Source organism: Ursus americanus, chromosome X, assembly GCF_024610735.1.
Source record: "Ursus americanus isolate L20-20 chromosome X, mUrsAme1.1.p, whole genome shotgun sequence".
Lineage (NCBI taxonomy): Eukaryota > Metazoa > Chordata > Mammalia > Carnivora > Ursidae > Ursus > Ursus americanus.
In genome coordinates, this window is record NC_142164.1 from 83,103,078 (window position 1) to 83,120,860 (window position 17,783).

General features: G+C 51.0%; 1 protein-coding gene across 2 annotated transcripts; it reads right to left on the minus strand.

Annotated features, from left to right (window-relative positions):
• Positions 1-1,085: 1,085 nt before the first annotated feature.
• USP11 (ubiquitin specific peptidase 11) lies at positions 1,086-16,967 on the minus strand. 2 transcript variants are annotated; one of them, XM_045790430.2, is made up of 21 exons: positions 16,792-16,967; positions 9,216-9,325; positions 8,909-9,039; positions 8,526-8,643; positions 8,020-8,165; positions 7,837-7,898; positions 7,612-7,711; positions 7,073-7,246; positions 6,818-6,976; positions 6,354-6,578; positions 6,135-6,218; positions 5,933-6,027; positions 4,781-4,987; positions 4,061-4,113; positions 3,645-3,887; positions 3,486-3,556; positions 3,091-3,203; positions 2,166-2,315; positions 1,973-2,088; positions 1,697-1,785; positions 1,086-1,608 (listed from the first exon to the last, which is right to left on the minus strand). In XM_045790430.2, exons 1-21 carry the CDS (start codon positions 16,935-16,937, stop codon positions 1,471-1,473), a joined length of 2,730 nt encoding a protein of 909 aa, XP_045646386.1. In that variant the 5' UTR covers positions 16,938-16,967; the 3' UTR covers positions 1,086-1,470. The 2 variants fall into 2 exon arrangements, with proteins under 2 accessions (XP_045646386.1, XP_045646385.1); XM_045790429.2 differs by having other exon boundaries at positions 3,630-3,887; positions 16,792-16,957.
• Between the last annotated feature and the right edge of the window lie 816 nt (positions 16,968-17,783).

The window sequence follows — 17,783 nt, forward strand, 5'->3', positions numbered from 1 at the left end:
TATGGTGTTTGTGAGGATTAAATGACCGTTTTGAGTTCCTGGATCCAGTCCTACCTGAAACTGTGTTTATTTTCACCTACGTCAGTTTGAGCTGGGTTCCTCGAAGCGACTTCCTCCCTTCTTGCCGTGGTCAACGGCGTGCCTGGGAGGTCTGCGTGTGGTAATGCTGGGCCGAATGCCCCTCAGAGTGGGGCTTGCCTGCCAGGGGGATGTGGAGGCCCTTCCCGTGGGAATGTTCCCTCGACAACCACCATGCAAGAGTCCCTTCCCCAGTGCGAGGGGCTGGGGGCTTGTTTACACCCACGTCCCACATCTGTCCACCTCGCAGCGGCTCCCATGGGAGCTGTTTCTTAGAGGAGGTGGCCGGCGCCTATGGGAGGGGTCAGGTGGGAGACGCTCAGTGTTTAAATGGTGTCTTACACCCGTACACACTATGCCGTTCCCATTCTGGGGTAGGCGTTCCATCTCCCTCTTCCCTGGGATGAGGCTGGAGGGACCCTGCCCGGTGGGGGAATGGGGAGGAACGGGAGGCTAAAGTGTAGGGACAACAGAGACCCAACACGTCTGTCCTGTCAGGCTGGCTGGTTTGCGTCAGCTACCCCCTCCGCAGTTCTCCTCAGAGGACACTGCTGGCAGTCTGGGAGGTGATCTGGTTAGTCCCTTTGTGTCCAGAAACCACACATTTGCCCACAGGGATGCCCGTGTGTTTCAGAAAGGTCAAAGGCCCCCTCCGGGAACCAACACCAGTGTAAGTGAAGAGGTGTGCTGATCTGACAGAACTGGGGCAATTACTTGATCTCTGTACCTCAGTTTACCCATCTGAAACTGGAGATGACAACTCCCACATGAGACCGTTGTGAGGATTATGAGTCAGTGTGTAAAATGCTCTGGAACACCCCGGGCACACGGTTAGTGCTGAGAATCGTGTCTGGCGTTCAGATGGTGCTAAAAACTCCCCCAATGGCGCTCGACAAGCACGCGGCGCAGCACTCGTCACACACCGGGCACTCAGTGAGCGCACATACGCACACAGGCACCCCACCGGCGCGCAGGAACGACGTGGGGAAAAAAGCCACACCGCCAAGGAACACACTGTCACTTTATATATACACAGCGGAGGGTACAGGGGCTCGATAAGAAAATACACTCTGTGTCCAGGTGCACCCCACCACCACCCCCTCAGAACAGCCCAGGCTGAGGACAGAGGGAAGGGGACAACCATAAATAGAGAATAGAAGGGAAGGTTAATGCTCTAAGGGGCAAACACAGGCGGGGAACACACTGCCGGGAGGAGACACAACCTCTTCTTCCCCGGGAGAGAGCAATATAGCGGCACAGGAAAACAGTAGCCACGACTAAGCCTGTGATGCCTGGCATGGGGGCGCCTAACACGGGTAAGAGGGCAGGGGGTGGGTATGGGAAGGAAGAGAGCAGAGATGGCTTCCTTCCCTGCGGCAGGGCCGGGGCCCCTCAGTTTACATCCATGAACTCAGAGTTGGGTGGGGAACCACAGGCAGGGGATGCTGGGGGGTCAGATAAGCCAGGCTGGGGCTGCAGGCGACGCGCCACATCCTGGCGTTGGTAGAAGAGAACATAGGCCGCCTTGGACTGCAGGGAGAGGACAGGAGTCAGTGTGGACCGGCTGGCTGCGGGGTGGGGGTCGGGAGAAGGGGAGCAGGGAGGAGGGAGATCCCACCTCAATCTGGTTCTCAGTTACAGGTGAGACGCTGTTGTCATCGAAGTAGTGCCACTGGCCACTGTCCTTGTTGCAGGCAAATGTCGTGTCTGCGAGAGAGGGGTGCTGTCCACACCGACTCCCCTGCCTCCCAGAGCTTCCCAAATTCCCTCCCACTCCGCCCACCACGATGACCTCGCCACTGGCTCACTCATCTCAGTCACACACGGGATATCCTGCCCCCTGCCACCACCCCCCCCCGACCCCGGGCCAGCCCTGCCACAGCCTGGCACATACAGTGTCCGTCACGCAGGCCCCCATAATGGTTGGAAACCGCGATGAGATCGTATTTGTACAGCTCTGGCGCGGACTCGTTCTGCGGCTTGATGACAAACTCGGAGAAGTCCAGGTCCCTGCGGGGCAGGACAGGGTTACTCCCCGCGCACCCCTTCCCCGCCGCCTCCCTCCCTGCTCTGGCCCCAGCGCGGACCGGATGGGGAACTCCACAAGGGTGTCCAGCTTCTCGCGGGAGAACTTGGTGTAGGAGAAGCGCTTCAGGTGGATGATGAGCGTCTCGGGCAGCGTCCACAGGTCCAGCTTCTTGGTGGCCAGCTGCTGCTGCTTGCAGGTGGGGCAGTACCTGCACACGAGAGCCGAGTCGGCAGGCGCGCTCGCCGGGCACCCACCACGCGCTCGGTTCCGCGGGGCCCCAGCCATCCTCGGAGAGGCGGCTCTTCCTGCCAGCCCGCCCCTTACTCGGCTCGGCTCCCCTCACGTGTGAAAATCCTGTCGTTCGTCGGGTACTAGCACGCTCTCACACGGACGTGTTTTGCTCTGGTTTCTGGTCCATGTGTTAGAGCCTGCCTCTGTCCCTCCACTTCTCCATTTGACCCACTCGCTCACTCGCCTGCTACTTACTGCACCCGCCCCCCCACCATTATAATCAGCGAGAAGAGACACAGCAGAAACTGAAGTCTTCACCCTCAAGGGTTTACTCTAAAGGAAAAAAACAATGATGCAAACGGGGATCTAGGACAGGCCACCAAGTGGTATTACTGAGCTAGGAAGAAGTCATGCTGGGCTGGAGAGAGCCAGCCTGGGGAGGGAACGGAGGAACGGATGGCTTGGCGGGAGTGGCTCCTAACAGGGCGCTAAGAGAAGATCTCTGATAAGCTGACGTTTGGTAAGAGACCTGAGCAAAATGAAGGGAGTCCAGTCCTGCAGATAACCGGACCGAAAGGAGGGACAGACAGGCAAAGGCTCTCAGGTGGGACTAAGCCTGGGTGTTGGTGGCCAGAGTGGCAGGAAGGGTCCGAGTGAGGCGCAGACGAGGGACATTTATTTACACGTAGGAGGGATCTGGGCAGGTCGTCCCACCCAACTACACCCCCAGAGACCCTACTCTGGTCCCTCACCAGGGATTTTCCTTCTCCAGAGTCTCGACAGTGGTGAAGAGCTCAATGCATTCCTGCAGCCGCACCGGAGCCTTCTTTAGCACGTACCCGACGCAGTCGTGCTTCACGTAGCCCTAGGCCAGGGTGCACATGGGCGGCAGTGAGGATGGCTTGTGCGAGGGAGCGAGGCAGAAGACACGTGCCCCATGCCAAAGGGCGTGCACTCCAAAGCTAGGAATCTGAGGCCCTGGGAGCTCTGTGGTCATGGCTTGGAGGAGGTGGGAGGGGCAGGGGGTGAAGGGTTGCGGGCAGGGGGGCAGGGTGTGTGTGTGTGTGTGTGTGTGTGTGTGTGTGTGTGTGTGTGTGTGTGTGTGGCGGTGGGGGAGAGGCGCAAAAGCAACCGGGATCTCGTTTACCTCCGCCTCCACCTCGTCATAGTAACGCTTCTTCATCTCTGGCTCCCAGTCGATGGCAATGTACGGCTGGGCTGGGGGCGAGGGAGGTGGTCATGGGCCCTGCTGCCAAGGAAACCCCCCTCCCGCCTCCCAACCCTGGCTCACAGCTGAAGGAGACACCATGGGTATCCTCGTTGAAGGTCGAGCGGTCGCTGGTCCCGTTGGAGTTCACTGTCTGCAGGGTGAAGAGGTGCTTGCGCCGCGCCCTCTGGGGCCAGTGAGATGGTCCAGGGGAGTTGTCCACGGGGGCCCGGCTCCCGCCTGCGACTCCGGAGCTAGGCCCCGCCTGCTCCGGCCCAGAATTTTGGGAGCTGCCCCCAGCCACATGTCCAGGCTTGGGGATGTTGTCCTTATCCTCCATGTCTGTTAGGACAGGGGAGGGCAGCAGACACGGGTCTGTGTGAGCCCCAAGCAGCTGAGCAGCAATGCGCATCCAGGCGGACCGCCCCCCCGCCCCCCCCCGCCCCTCCCTTGGGCCCTGGAGCAGCTGTACAGACTGTCATCCTTGTGGATCCTCTCTCCTTCCTCCTCCTCACCTTTCTCATCCCCGTCATCTTCGTCGTCCGAGCTAGGTCTGGTCACGTAGCGCCTGCCGAGAGAGCACGGGAGGCTCTTGGGGGGGCACAAAGGCAGAGACACCAGGGCCCAGGATTCTACTTTGCTTCTGATGGGAAACCCTCAGCAAACCCCCACACAAGCAGTCGCTCATGCTGAGCCTAGAAGGTCTCAGGAGAGGACCCAGAAACGCATGAAGAGTTGGCTCGACAAGGTAGGGTCTCGTGAGCCGTGGCTGAGAGTATGGACCTTAAGTACGACGAGCCACTTTAAATCAGGGCAGGCCTCTGAGCAATGGGCCTGTTAGTGCAACATGAGGGCAACAGTACGCCAGAGAGCACACTGCTCTGTCTGCCTCGCTGAGGACTCTGGATTTTCGATACAATGGAAGTCTCTTAGTAAAAATCCAAATAACCATGCCTCACCAAGGAGAGGGTCATCAAGGACTACACAAAGTTGTGTGTATTTTGTCCATTTTGTTGACCCCTGTTATCCCCAACACCCAGGAGAGGCAGTGGCAAAGCCAGAGGTTCAGACCAGGAAAAAAAACAAAAACAAAAACAAACCCTCCAAGTTTCTCTCTGGCCACGTTAAGCTTGGCTGTCTTTTGGAAGTGGAAGGGGGGTGGCAACAAGCAGCTCGACACCCAGGTCTGAGTTCAGACTCCACCTTCCCCTCTTGCCCCCCAAAGGCAGACTCACGAGAGGCGGTAGAGCAGGATGTGATAGAGGGCGTCCCAGGAGAGCCGGTCACGGGGCACCGACACGAGGAGAGGGTGCCCAAAGAGCATCAGGCCATAGTAGGAGTTGTTGTAGTCCCGGGCTGGGGTGCGCTCCCGCAGGTAGATAGGAAGCACGACGTCCTCCCTGGAGTTTTCGCCAATAGTAGACCTGCCTGACACCTCGTATCTGTGGGGGCGGGTCGCACCTCATCAGGGCACGCCAGAGGGACTCGGGGACTCTGCCCCAGTGGCTCCACCCACTCACCCCTCACGGCCTGAAAATAGTTTTTTGAAAGGTTTAAGAGCCACCCCGTGTTTTGTGCTTTACAGACTGGTAGACGGTAGAACGTTTTGTTTGCGTGATGTTTTACAAAGCACTCTGGTGGTAAGAAAGCGCTGAGCACGGCAACACAAAGTTTTGGAGACAAAGGGATTTAAAACCATTTTCTTTTGGAAAACCCTCCTTGGTTTAAAAAGACCTTCTCTACTCAAGATGCACTTTCTGTTTTATTTTTATTTTTTATTATTTTTTTTATTAAAGACTTATTTGAGAGAGCAAGAGACAGCGGGAGAGAGAGCAAGAGAGAGCGAGCCAGTACACAAGGGCAAGTAGGGGGAGGGGCAGAGGGAAGGAATCTCAAGCAGACGCCCTGCTGAGCACAGAGCCCGACGCGGGGCTCCATCTCACAACCCTGAGATCAGGACCGGAGCCCAAATCAAATGCTTAACCGACTGAGCCACCCAGGAGCCCCTGTACTTTCTGGTACCCAAAGATTTCAAATCTGTTCTGAATACCCTTATGTTCAGAAAATATCTTAGTGTTCCCTCTTTCGAAAATCCCTTTTGGTTTTTGAGGACTGCAACGGGAGTAAGGAACGAGGATCGAGCACCTGGGAGACAGGAGGTACTCAGTGACTGCTGAGTAAAATGAGGAAGAAACGAGAAGGAGAACACCCAAGGGCACCCTGTGTAAGGACGTCTTGCCCACTCCACTGACAGCCCCAAGCCCCCTGCCCTACTAAGGCCCATGGCCGAAGCCCTGCACAAGGGAGGTGCCTTGTCAGTCAGGCCGAAGCTGGTTAAGGGGAGGAGATTCCTGAGGAACCCCTACGTCCCCTGGTCCCTCACTCACATGAAAATATCGTCTCGGTCCAAGATGCTGCTCAGAGACTCCTCTAGCTGGTAGATCTTATAGAAGCGATGACTGAAGACATCAGCCACCATCATCTGGGAACGAAACGCAGAGAGGAGGCTGGTCAGTCTGCAAGGTCTCCCCGGGGCCCTCTGCCTCCCTGCCCCTAAATCCCACCCGCCCTGTGCCTGCAGAGCCTCACCCTCTCAGGCGACATGCCAGTGTGCTTGGCCAGAGCCACACACAGATCCGAGATCTTGCCTTTCTTGGGGACCACAAGCCGATGCTGAGGGAGACACGGGATCCACAGAAGAGCAGAAGGGCGTGTGGTGAGTCAGTGTGGGCAACATGAAGGTGTGGCAGAGCAATCACACTCCGACGACATCCCTTGTTGCGTTCCCGCGTCCCCACGACCCCGTACCTGCTCCGGCTTGCGGCGAGGGTCCATGGAGACAAAGAAGACCTCCATGACCCTCTTGTGGCTGACAGGCAGTGGCACGCTGAGGTAGCAGAAGGGGTCGAAGGTCACAGACACGTTGCCACAATCAGGGCACACCAGCGTGGACTTGAAGAGACCGTGGAAAGTGTCCACAATCACAGAATCGTTCCGACGTTTGTGGTTCTGCCAGGCCTCCTGAGCGACCTCCTGTGGACAGTGTCATGGTGGGTGACAAGGCTTGCCCGGGGCAGGGGGAACCACAGTCTGGGGTGGATGTGCATGGAGGCTAGGCCCATGATCTGTTTGGGGTTTATTTGGGCAGGAGACTGGGTGAGGAGGTCAGGTGGGGCGTGGGGTACCCCAGAGAGGCCAGAGGATCCCTGAAGCAGAGGCCCTGGTGGTTTTAATGGAGCTCTCAGCATAGGGGTCTCTGAAGAAGTGCCCACCTGATCTGGCCGCCCAGCAGCATCACACAGCTCCACATACTCCTTCTTCTTGACACGATTGAGGTCCTCGTGCAGCCCATCCAGGAGGAACGACAGCAGCTCCTGTGAGTCATGCTGCTGGTAGCCCAGAAACTGGGACGCAAAGTGGCCGACCTTGGTCTGACAAGATGGGCAGGGCGGTCAGAACGAGAGGGAGCTGCGCCGGCGGGGGGGGGGGGGGTGCGTGGGTGGGGGCAGCCCGGGCCTGAGTCACACCTTGAACACATGAGGCACGATGGACCGGTGGTGGCCGGACCAGGCCTGCTTCACCAGGTCAGCATAGGCCTCCGCAATCTCACCCTTCATGCCCAGCGGGTTGCAGAAGTTGAGCTCCTCCAGGTAGCGGTTCTTGAGGAAGTACTCAGTGAGCTGCGGCACATTACTGAGGCACTGCAGGAGGCAGAGCCCAGCCAAGTGAGGCAGAGGAGAGGCGAGAGGGGTGACCACGGTGGAGACAGAGAGAAGGAAGCAAAGAGGAAGGACAGAGAAGGGGGGCAAGAAGGTGGGGGAGAAAAGGCGGCAGCATTTCGAGAAAAGGAAGAATGTGGTGACAAAGGACAGAAGAATCCAGAAAACAGGGGCAAGTAGAAGGAGATGGTACTAATGTTTCAGGGAGGACCGTGGGCACATCAAGTCCGACCTGTGGGGCCCCAGCTTCCAACCTGACCCCATGCCCTGCAGTGCCCCCCCCCACCAATGCTCGTCACTTGAAGCCCACCCCTGAGCTGTGCCAGACACAGCTCTACCCGCCCAACCTGCAGGGCCGAGTTCATGAAGCACGTGTTGCCCAGGTTGGTGAGACCACAGATGCCTGGCTGGCCCTGGAACTCCTCATCCTCCTCCAACGCAGTGTTCCTAGGGCGGAGGGGAAGCTCTTGTCAGCTGAAGGCCAATGACGTGCAGGTGAAATGGGCTCACGAACTCAGTTATCCTGCCTACTGGGGGGACCCCACTCTGGGCCAGACACTCTAGGGGCTTACACGGCCTGTGGCTGGGCACTGGGCCACGTGCCATCCTTGTTTCGGGTCTCCATGATGACCACCTGGGTCGAGGAAGAGAGAGAAAAGCAGGAAAGGCACTCATGGAGGGCCTGTAGGCACCTCACCGTCACTCCCCCAACCCGAGAGCAGTGTGGTGGGCAGGAGGGTCCTCCCCACCCTCACCTGCCCACTCTTGAGGGCAGCGTCGAGCACTGTGACGCGGGTGTTGCACAATCTCTCAAAAGAGCCCTCTGCGTTCTTGATCCACAGGCGTGTCTCTTCCTGGGGGCTCACCAGAAACTGCTCTCGGGCGGTGCGCAGAACGAGATCTGTGGAAGGTGGCGGAGCACACTCAAGCCTTCCTGAGACTCTGAACGATTGACCCCTCTCAGCAGCAGCCCCGACTCATCCTCACAGACTCTGCACTCGGTCTGAGCGATCTCGCCCACTCGGGGCCCGAGGCCCCCAGCAAGGCTCCTCTGCTGTACCATCGAAGCCGCTGGCGTGCAGCTCGCGTACCCTCAGGACTCCAGGGCACCCCCTCAGCGCCTCTGCCCAACTCGACCAGTGCCTTGCAGGTCCTCCCAAGTCTGACCAATGCCTTCTCGGTCGGCCACAGCCAAACCCCAGGCATTCTCGGGTCACGGAGCTGTGGGAAGGCCAACCCACTCTGTGACCCTCGGACTCACCGACAGAATCTGTATGGCTGAATTGAGCAGTGTGAGGTGTGTCCATATCACTGTGCCGGACAAGCAGCAGTTCTACTGGGTACACTTCGACCTTCTGGACGCTGGGCAGCTCCACAACCTGGAAGGTGGAGGGGTGCGTACATGGGCATACCCACATAGCACAGACACACACACACAGGCGCGACGACCTCTGAGACCAGAGCGGCACGCACACAGACGAACACACACCCGGGACACACTGAGATACTTGAGGGAAGAGGAGTGCAGACAAAGTGTATCTACACTGTGTACACACCGGTCCAGACCCATCCGGGGTCTACAAGGCCTTTCTCCTACCCCATCCCCCAAGAATCTACCCTGAGCACCCTCCCCATCTGTTGTACCTTGCGTTCAATGGGTGGCTGGCCATGCTCTAGACCATACCAGTCGACCAGGCAATGCCAAGCAGCGGCTGGGAGCAGAACATAGTCCTCACCTTCCACCAGACCCTTCTTGAGGCGCCAGTTTACCTGGTCTGCCGGGGGCAGAGGATGGCGGCAAAGGAAGAATCAGGGAAGGAAAGTGGTAAGTCACTCTGGCCATCTCACCAATGACATAGCTCAGTAAAGAGGCTTATGATCGTTTGTTTTAAGGACAGAGGGGACAGGAACTCCAGGGCTTGGCTGGGGTGGAGAGGGAGAGGCCTGGTACCTTCAAAGAGGTCAGCATTATTGATGCAGCCAGGGAAGGTGCCGGAGTCCTGGTCTCCTCCCTGCACGTACACTTCCCACTGTTTGTACCAGTGCTGCTCCACGAGGAACCTGCACCAGACAGGTAATAAGGGTGTCACGTGGTTACCTGGAGTTAGTGGTACCATTTCCCATGGTTATTAGACTAAAAGGATCAACACACTGCAAGTTAACATGACAAATTTCACGTACACTAAAACTAATCCCACATTGTATGTCAATTATATCTCAAAAAAAGGGGAAATCTCTCCCAGAATTCAATATGAAGAAAAAGCTTCATCATCATATAAAAATAATTAGAAGCAAAATTTATTTAGCGAAATTCAGGTTTGAATAGATTACCTAATTTCTTAAGACACTAAAAGAGATGGGATTAAAACCAGAAAATGGCAAAACCCCAAACAAAACAAACCACAAACCCACACCCATAGTGCCAGGATGAGGTTTTATTATAGAACAAAGAATCAGGCTGAAAATTATCCGTTGTTTACAGCCAATGTTATAAAGGTTTGGTCGTTCATTAAGTGTGCAGTGTTTGTAAAGGATATATAAATATAAGAGTAAGAAATGAATTATTAAATTCTGGAAACCTACTCAGAAACCGAGAAGAATTTAAAATGCTAAAAGAGGGGTGCCTGGGTAGCGCAGTCGTTGAGCGTCAGGGCGTGATCCCGGCGTTCCGGGATCGGGTCCCACATTGGGCTCCTCTGCTGGGAGCCTGCTTCTTCCTCTCCCACTCCCCCTGCTTGTGTTCCCTCTCTCGCTGGCTGTCTGTCACATAAATAAATAAAATCTTTAAAAAATCAAATAAAATAAAATGCTAAAAGAATCATAAGGTTTTCCTTCAAAGACTGCATCTCACCATTTTTCGTCATTTTTGTGTTGAGGATTTATTTTGGCTTTATAATAGATCTCTGAGCTTATGGTTACTAGCTCGTTTTTTTTTTTTAAGATTTTATTTATTTATTTGAGAGAGAGACAGAGATAGTGAGAGAGAGCAAGAGCAGGGAGGAAAAGGAGGAACAGGTTCTCCGCTGAGCAAAGAGCCCGATGAAGTGGGGCTCGATCCCAGGACCCCAGGATCATGACTTGAGCAGAAGGCAGACGTTTAATTGAGCCACCCAGGCATCCCTCTTTTTTTTTTTTTTAACTGTGGCAAAAAGCATGTACTGTAAAATTTGCCATCTGAACCATTTTATTTTTTTTTAACCATTTTAAAACGTACAGCTTGACCAGCTCTCTTTTAAAAGAGAAACTTTTATATGCACGATACCTAGGATAAATATTTGGGACTGCTGAAGCCTGCCTCTGTAAAGTGTCACGAGCAATTCTCGAGTCTGGAAAAGACCTGACATAGAGTAAAAATGCTAAATGAATGTTAGCAGTTACTGTCTGAATCCCAGGACTTGGGCCTCAAAGCTCACATAACACACAGACGCACAACCCTGGTCCCACCCTCACTCACACATCTGCTCTGCTATGGGATTTTCTGACACATAAGACCCTGTCCCAAACAGTTAACCACCTCAAACAAACACTTTTTAAAATATTACTCTCACGCTGTAGTGATTAGTGTTCCAGCAATTTAACCCTATCAACGGGATTCTTTAAAATGGCAACTTTTCCTGTATTCATAAAAGGATGAGGGCGGTGGGGGGATGGAGGGCTAGAAAACCCCGCAATAGTGACGGGTCACCCGGCTAAGCACACATTTCAGTGGGGTTTCGTCGTTTGTTTTTGCTGCACTGAGCCCCCTGCACGTCACTCATGCCAGAACACACACCCTCCCTGCCCCAGTGGCGCATGCCACAAATCGCCCATCACTCTTCTTGAATGCGCCATCACTGACCCCTACCCCTCCGCCACTCATACCTGCAAACCCACCCCTCACCCCCCGTGGCTTTCACTGTCTCCACTGACAGTCTATGAGGTTCATTTCTTCCCTAAAGCTCCTTTAGGGTTACCGGGACTTTCAATGCAAGGGGAGGCACTGCTCAACTTTTTTTTTTTAGAGCAGATTTTTAGGGGCGCCCGGGTGGCTCAGTTGTTAAGCATCTGCCTTTGGCTCAGGTCATGAACCCAGGGTTCTGGGATCGAGCCCCCTGCATCGGGCTCCCTGCTCAGTGGGAAGCCTGCTTCTCCCTCTCCCACTCCCCCTGCTTGTGTTCCCTCTCTCACGGTCTCTGTCAAATAAATAAATCAAATCTTTTTTAAAAAAGCAGATTTTTAAGGAAAATTAACATTAAAATCATTCTGTAGCATACACCTGAAACTAATGTAACACTGTATATCAACTACACCTTCAATTAAAAAAACAAAATCACTCTGCAGAGGCAAGCAAAACCCCCCATACCTGGCTACAACCTGAATTTCTGAAGTCTTCACAGGAGCCCGAAGTTTTACACCAATTTTCACAGAATAAGACTACCAGATTTCTTCAATTCAAGGACACTTTAAAAATGTTTAACATCTCTGAAATTGGGATGTCTCATAATCTGTCAGCCCAGATGGCAGTCATGACAGTTGTCATTGTCTGATAGGGAAGCACCCACATTGTTAGATTTGATTTGGGAGGATGCGATCACAAATGGTCTCTTTTAAATTTAAATTTTAATTTTCCAATTTCTTCCTGCTAGTATATAGAAATACAACACATCGTGCTAAAATCACTTATGTTTGTGTTTCCTCAAATTTGTTCAAACGCTTATGAAATATGTGCTTATGGAAAAAAATTACTAAACTATGTTTTTTGTCCTCTGGTTTTCTCTCGTGTCTGAAGAAAACTGGTTATATTGATTAAGATAACAATATACATTAACAGGTCAATTATACTAGATACAATAATCAGAGAGACAGAGAAATATAAATATAAATGAAGAGATAGGATTTCCTATTTGTTTATTAAAAGCTTTGTTAGCTTATTCAGATGGTAAATTTAATATTATGGTGTTCTAAGTTTATGGTTTATATATCCGTATAAGCCTAAAGAGATGTACACAGAGGTACATAAATGAATCCTTTACTATAAATTGTTGCATCAGTAATGTACCCAAAGGAGGAAAATTAGAATTTGGACCTTTTCTGTAAAATGTCATTATTTTGTGAGTAGATTATAAGATCCTTTTTTTTTTTAAATCACCAAATTATTAACTCTTGGTGTTTTCTGACATCAAAGAAGTTAGGCTTCTAATCACCTTTGTTATTTATCACTGCGTTTTTACAAAGTTGACTCTAAGTATTTTTTTGTCCTTACTTCAATTCATATCTTTTTTTCCCTAGCAACTATTCTTCATTTGTCTTTCTCCAATTCAGAAGAATAATACTGTTAAAATGTTCTTTTATAGCTAAACTACGTCTGGGAGATAACACAAAGATTTGCTCCTCTGCCCTATAAAAGGAATGGCAATACGCAAAATTAGGTTTAATTAAAATTCTCCAAATTTCAATGAACTTAAAATTTTTATAAAAGCTCTTTCATTTTCCAAACTTAATATTTTCTTTAAATTTTATTAAGTTTTTAATTTTTAAAAAGATTTTATTTATTTATTTGACACAGAGAGAGGGATCACAAGCAGGGGAAATGGGAGAGGGAGAAGCAGGCTTCCCGCTGAGTAGGGAGCCTGACCAACGCAGGGCGGGGGCTGGATCCCAGGACCCTGGAATCATGACCTGAGCCGAAGGCAGCCGCTTAACGACTGAACTACCCAGGCGCCCCTAAGTTTTTAATTATAATTCCAGTATAGTTAACACAGAGTTAGTTTCAGGTGAGAAATATAGTGATCAACAATTCTATACATTACTCAGTGCTCATCGTGGTAAGTGTAGTCTTTAACAAACTTAGTATTTTTTTAAAATGACACATCAAAAAGCAAGTTTATCTTCCTAGCTTAATTACATTAATTATAATTAAAATTGCAAATATCTTTAACTGCATATTTTTCAAGCTAAAAAGCATACCCATGTTCAAGCAACAAGACTGGTGCAATTACTATCTACCAAAAGATTTCCCAGTCCAGGACTCTAAACTCACAAACCCTCTCCCCCTGGTTCACAAGCACTAGGGGGACCGACTCAATGACAAGGGAATAGCTAGAGGCCTACTGTTCATTTCAGCCTTTCATTAGATCCAGAAGTCAAGGCATATCCACCTTATTTGGGCTATAGCAGCAATCACCAAGCAAACATGTGAAAATTGATGTAGTTCTAGCGTCTTCATTACACTTAGTGGTCCCCTGTGCTATGCAGACTTCTCCATTGACAGAAAAGCCTCAACATTTCTAGGCCAGTCCTTAACCTCTCATGGAACACTGTCACTTTCCCTTCACACATCACTATCCACTCTGCAACACTGAACCCAGCCACACTCCTTCCTTTACCTGAACAAAGAACCCCTTGCCTGCTTACCTGTTAGGAAACTACCCACACCCTGCACGAACCTTCTAGAGACTTCTTCCACTCTCCCTGATTTAATTATGGTTGTAGATGGTTCATCCTTAAAAAGAAAAACTGGAATTTGCCAAGGAAGCTATACCATCATAGATTTGAATTTACTCTTAAAATATAAGCTTCTCCTAGAAATTAAATCAGTTCAGATGGACAAATTACTTGCCCTTGCCCAGATCTGCCAGCTGACAAAAAGAAGGTGCAAAACATTAATATTGATATTAGATACATGATTTGGGGATTTTAGTCCATGACTTCGAAATGCTTCGAAAACACAAATTTCCTGACCACTGCAGCAAACCTGTATAAAATGAAAAGCAAATTAAAGAACCTTGAGATGCTTTGCTCTCACCTAAGTAGACAACAAGCATTTTAAAAATGGAGTTAAAGAAAAACGCTTCAGGGTATCAGCCACAATTGCACAGATAAACTGGCTTCAGTACTGAACCAACATTGGGGGCGTAATTTTTTTTTTTATTGACAGAACATCATTTTAAAAATTCACATAAAAGTAACCATTTTCAAGTGAGCAGTTCGGTGGCATTTAATACATTCACAGTGTTGTGCAACCACGACCTCTACCTAGTTCCAAACCATTTCCAACACCCCAAAAGGAAATCCGTACCCGTGGGGTAATTTTAAAGGGTGTTGTCACGAGGCGGCTGTAAAGGCAGGATGCGGCAGGAACGGAAGCCCCCAACCCTGTCTGAACACATCCAAATGAACTATAAAAAACGTTCCAGTTATTGTTGTTTATTTTCAGGATGGAATGAGGTTTTTCCTTGCTGGAGAGCTACAGCGCAACAGTTAAAAAAAAAAAAAAGATTTTGTATTCCCCATTTGGGGAATCTCAATTTGTCTCTGTACTCTCCAGTTAACAGGGATACATGTATTTCACTAGCATTGTGATTAGAGAACTCTAAAATGAGCAAACCTCACTCTGAAAAGCCCTCAGGCGAGAGCATGCCCGCGGTGTTTGAGGAACAGCAAGAGTCCAATATGGCCGGATGGAGAGAGTTGAGGGGGGGCGGCGGTGGTAATCAGATGCGAGATCAGAGAAGCAATCAGAGCGGGGGACCAGCCTTGCTAGTCATTGTAAGAATTTTAGCATTTACACTGTACAAGATGGGAACCTGTTAAAACGTTTTGAGGAATGGATGGACATAAATACGTTTTTAAAAGAATTGCTGTGTACAGAAAGAGAAAAATAGTACCTTTATAGTGGAGAAACAGGGCAGATACCGCCTTCACCAAATGCTCAAGGCTAACGTCACCAATGACGTCATGTGGATACCGTGTACCACCAGATATGATGCGAAGAGCACACAGTACGCATCTAGTATGATTTCACATATATCCTCCATTAAATGAAAGCTTAGACCACAAATACTATTTAGGGATGCATACAGAAGTGGAAAAACGTTAACAAATTGAAAAATTCAGGATAATAGTGGCGCAGAGAGGGATTTTCATCCGAGAGGGGCACAGAATTTCTTAAGCTAACGGTCTGAATCTTAACCTAAATGTGAATTCACAAATTTTTGTTTTATTATTCTTTAATTCTCTTTACTTTGAAATAGACTCAGAAAAATTGCAAAAATAATATAAAGAATTCCCGTATACCCTTCATCCAGATTCCCCAAATTTAACATTTTAGCCATTTGCCCGATCGTTTCTTTAAACACATCTTTATATACGCTATTTTTCCAACCACTTGCGAGTGAGCGGCTTACACGATGGTTCTTTATCCGTAAAATTTTCGGTATGTATTCCCTTAAAAAAAAGGTACTCTCTTTCATAACCACAATAACAATTATCCAAAGCAAGAGATGATCACTACTAATATCTAAGCTGGAAGTCTGTCAAATTTCACCAATTTCCCTATCAACATCTTTTACAGTAAAAAAGAGAAAATCAATTTTATGAGAAAAAACCCTGATTTTTAAAAACAATTTATTTTTTTTCTGCTCCAGGATCCAATCCAGGATCACACATTGCATTTAGTTATCATGACTCTTTAAATCCCATTAATTCCTTCAATCTGGAACAGTTCTTCATCTTTTGTCTTTCACGACCTTGAAATTTTTGAAGAGCAGAGGCCGTTTATTTTTTACAGAATGTCCATCAACCTGGGCTACGTAAACGTTTTATGCAATCTTTTTAGGACTTACGTATATCACAATTTAAAAAATGAGATGCAACACAGCGAGAAATAAAATAAACCCAGAAACAGTACATTTCAAGCACTGGTTAGCCAAGAAATCAGTAAAACAAGCCGATTTATCAAGATACGCATTGACATTTTCTTAAATAGCTATTTCTCCTGATTACAAAAACAAAACAGTACTAAAACAGAAAACAAACGTAACATCGAAGGCCCCTCCCGTGCCAATCACCTGCACTTTCTCCCGTCCTGGGAAGAAGGCCTCGGCCAGAGGCAAAAACCTCGCCGCGTCACAAACTTTGCTCATTCGCAGGCGCCATTTTCTGCTTCACAGGCACCACCTCCCCTCTGCAGTCTTTCCTCGGCCTCAGGACACGCCCCTCGGCTCACGTCACAAGCCTCGTTCCCAGGCGCCAGCTCCCTCCACCACGCAGGCTCCGATTCCCTCCCTCCCTCCCGCCCACAGCCCTACGGCTCGGATTCCGCTCTTCTGCCTGACGTCATCCGCTCTGCCTAGCTCTCAGGAGCCAAGCAACCGCAGGCCGCCCCTGCCGCCAGATGCTACTTAGCGCCACGCAGACCACGCCCCTCGGGCTCTGCCGCCAAGACCGCCCCTTCCCAGGTTCCGAGTTCCACAACGCAGGCCCGGCCCCACCCCCATGGCCGTTTCTTCTCAGGCCCCGCCCCCCGCCTCTCCACAACAAACCCTCTCCTGTTCTCAGGCCTCGGGCGCCACCACACATGCCCCGCCTCTTTCTCAGACAAGGCGATCCACTCACAAGCACTTCCCCGCCCCTCCCGTCCTCAGTCCCGCAAGCCACTCCCCCGCCCCCACGGCAGTTCTTCGGACCTCGGCCGCCACGTCTCCCACCGTCGCCAACGCCCCCACTGTGTCCCTTCAGTCGAGGCTCTGCTCGCAGCCCTGCCTCACCAGCTTTCGCCGGCCCGCAGTGGACGCTCTCGCCCACTCTCGCCGTTCTCGATCTGGCGCCGCTGGCTCTCAAGGCCCGGCACCGCTTCGCGTTGCGGCTCTCGGTCCTCGGCCGCAGCCGCCACATTCGCTGCGACCGCCGCCATCACCGTTCGCCCTCCTCTCTCAGCTACTGCAGCTGGAGATATAGGAAGAGGCCCCCTCAACGGCCACTTCCGGATTCTGGTCCCGGAAACGGAAACAGAGCCCCCCAAACAGCCAGGGGGCAACTGCCATCTTGGAAAGGGACCCCACGCTCGGACGCGTGGAGGGGCTAGGCGGGCATCGGACTGTGGGCGGTGATCTCTGCGGCCCATGGGCGGGGTAAAACCTCCAGTTGGGAACTAAGAAAGACAAAGGTGCCTTGTCGGATTTTAACGCCATGTTGAGTCTAGGCAAAAGGTGGTGTGGAAAAGTGGAGGCGGAGGTCCCCGATACGGACGAGGACATTTTGGGGAATGCTCAGGGACAAAAAGGTTACGGGCTTTCTCGGTCCCGTGCTCTGGTAGGGAACCGCGGCCCCTGCCCTGAGAGTTTTTGTTAGCCTGATGAGAATGCCCTACCTTCATTGCATTGCTCTTCTCGGCCATCCAAACCTGGTACGAAAGGTCACCACCCAGGCCTGCGGGCCGCTTCCCTGCCTGAACTAGATTTACTCTCTTGACAAACGTGTTGAAGGCAAGTCAGCCTCAGGCCCAGCGTATTTGTTGGCGTTATAGCAATGATAACTAATAATAGTTGGCCCTGCTTAAGTGCTTTATTGCACGTAAATAGTAGCCTTAGGCAGCAGATAAATATCACTGTCACCTATGGACTTCAATGGGGCAAGCTGAGGACCAGAAACGTTAATTCATTTTGCCCCAGCTAGTAAATGGCTGAGCTGTGGTTCGAACTCAGAGCTGTGACCTTAAGCACCAGGCCATAGATTCCCAAACTGTGGTTCCAGGGTTCCT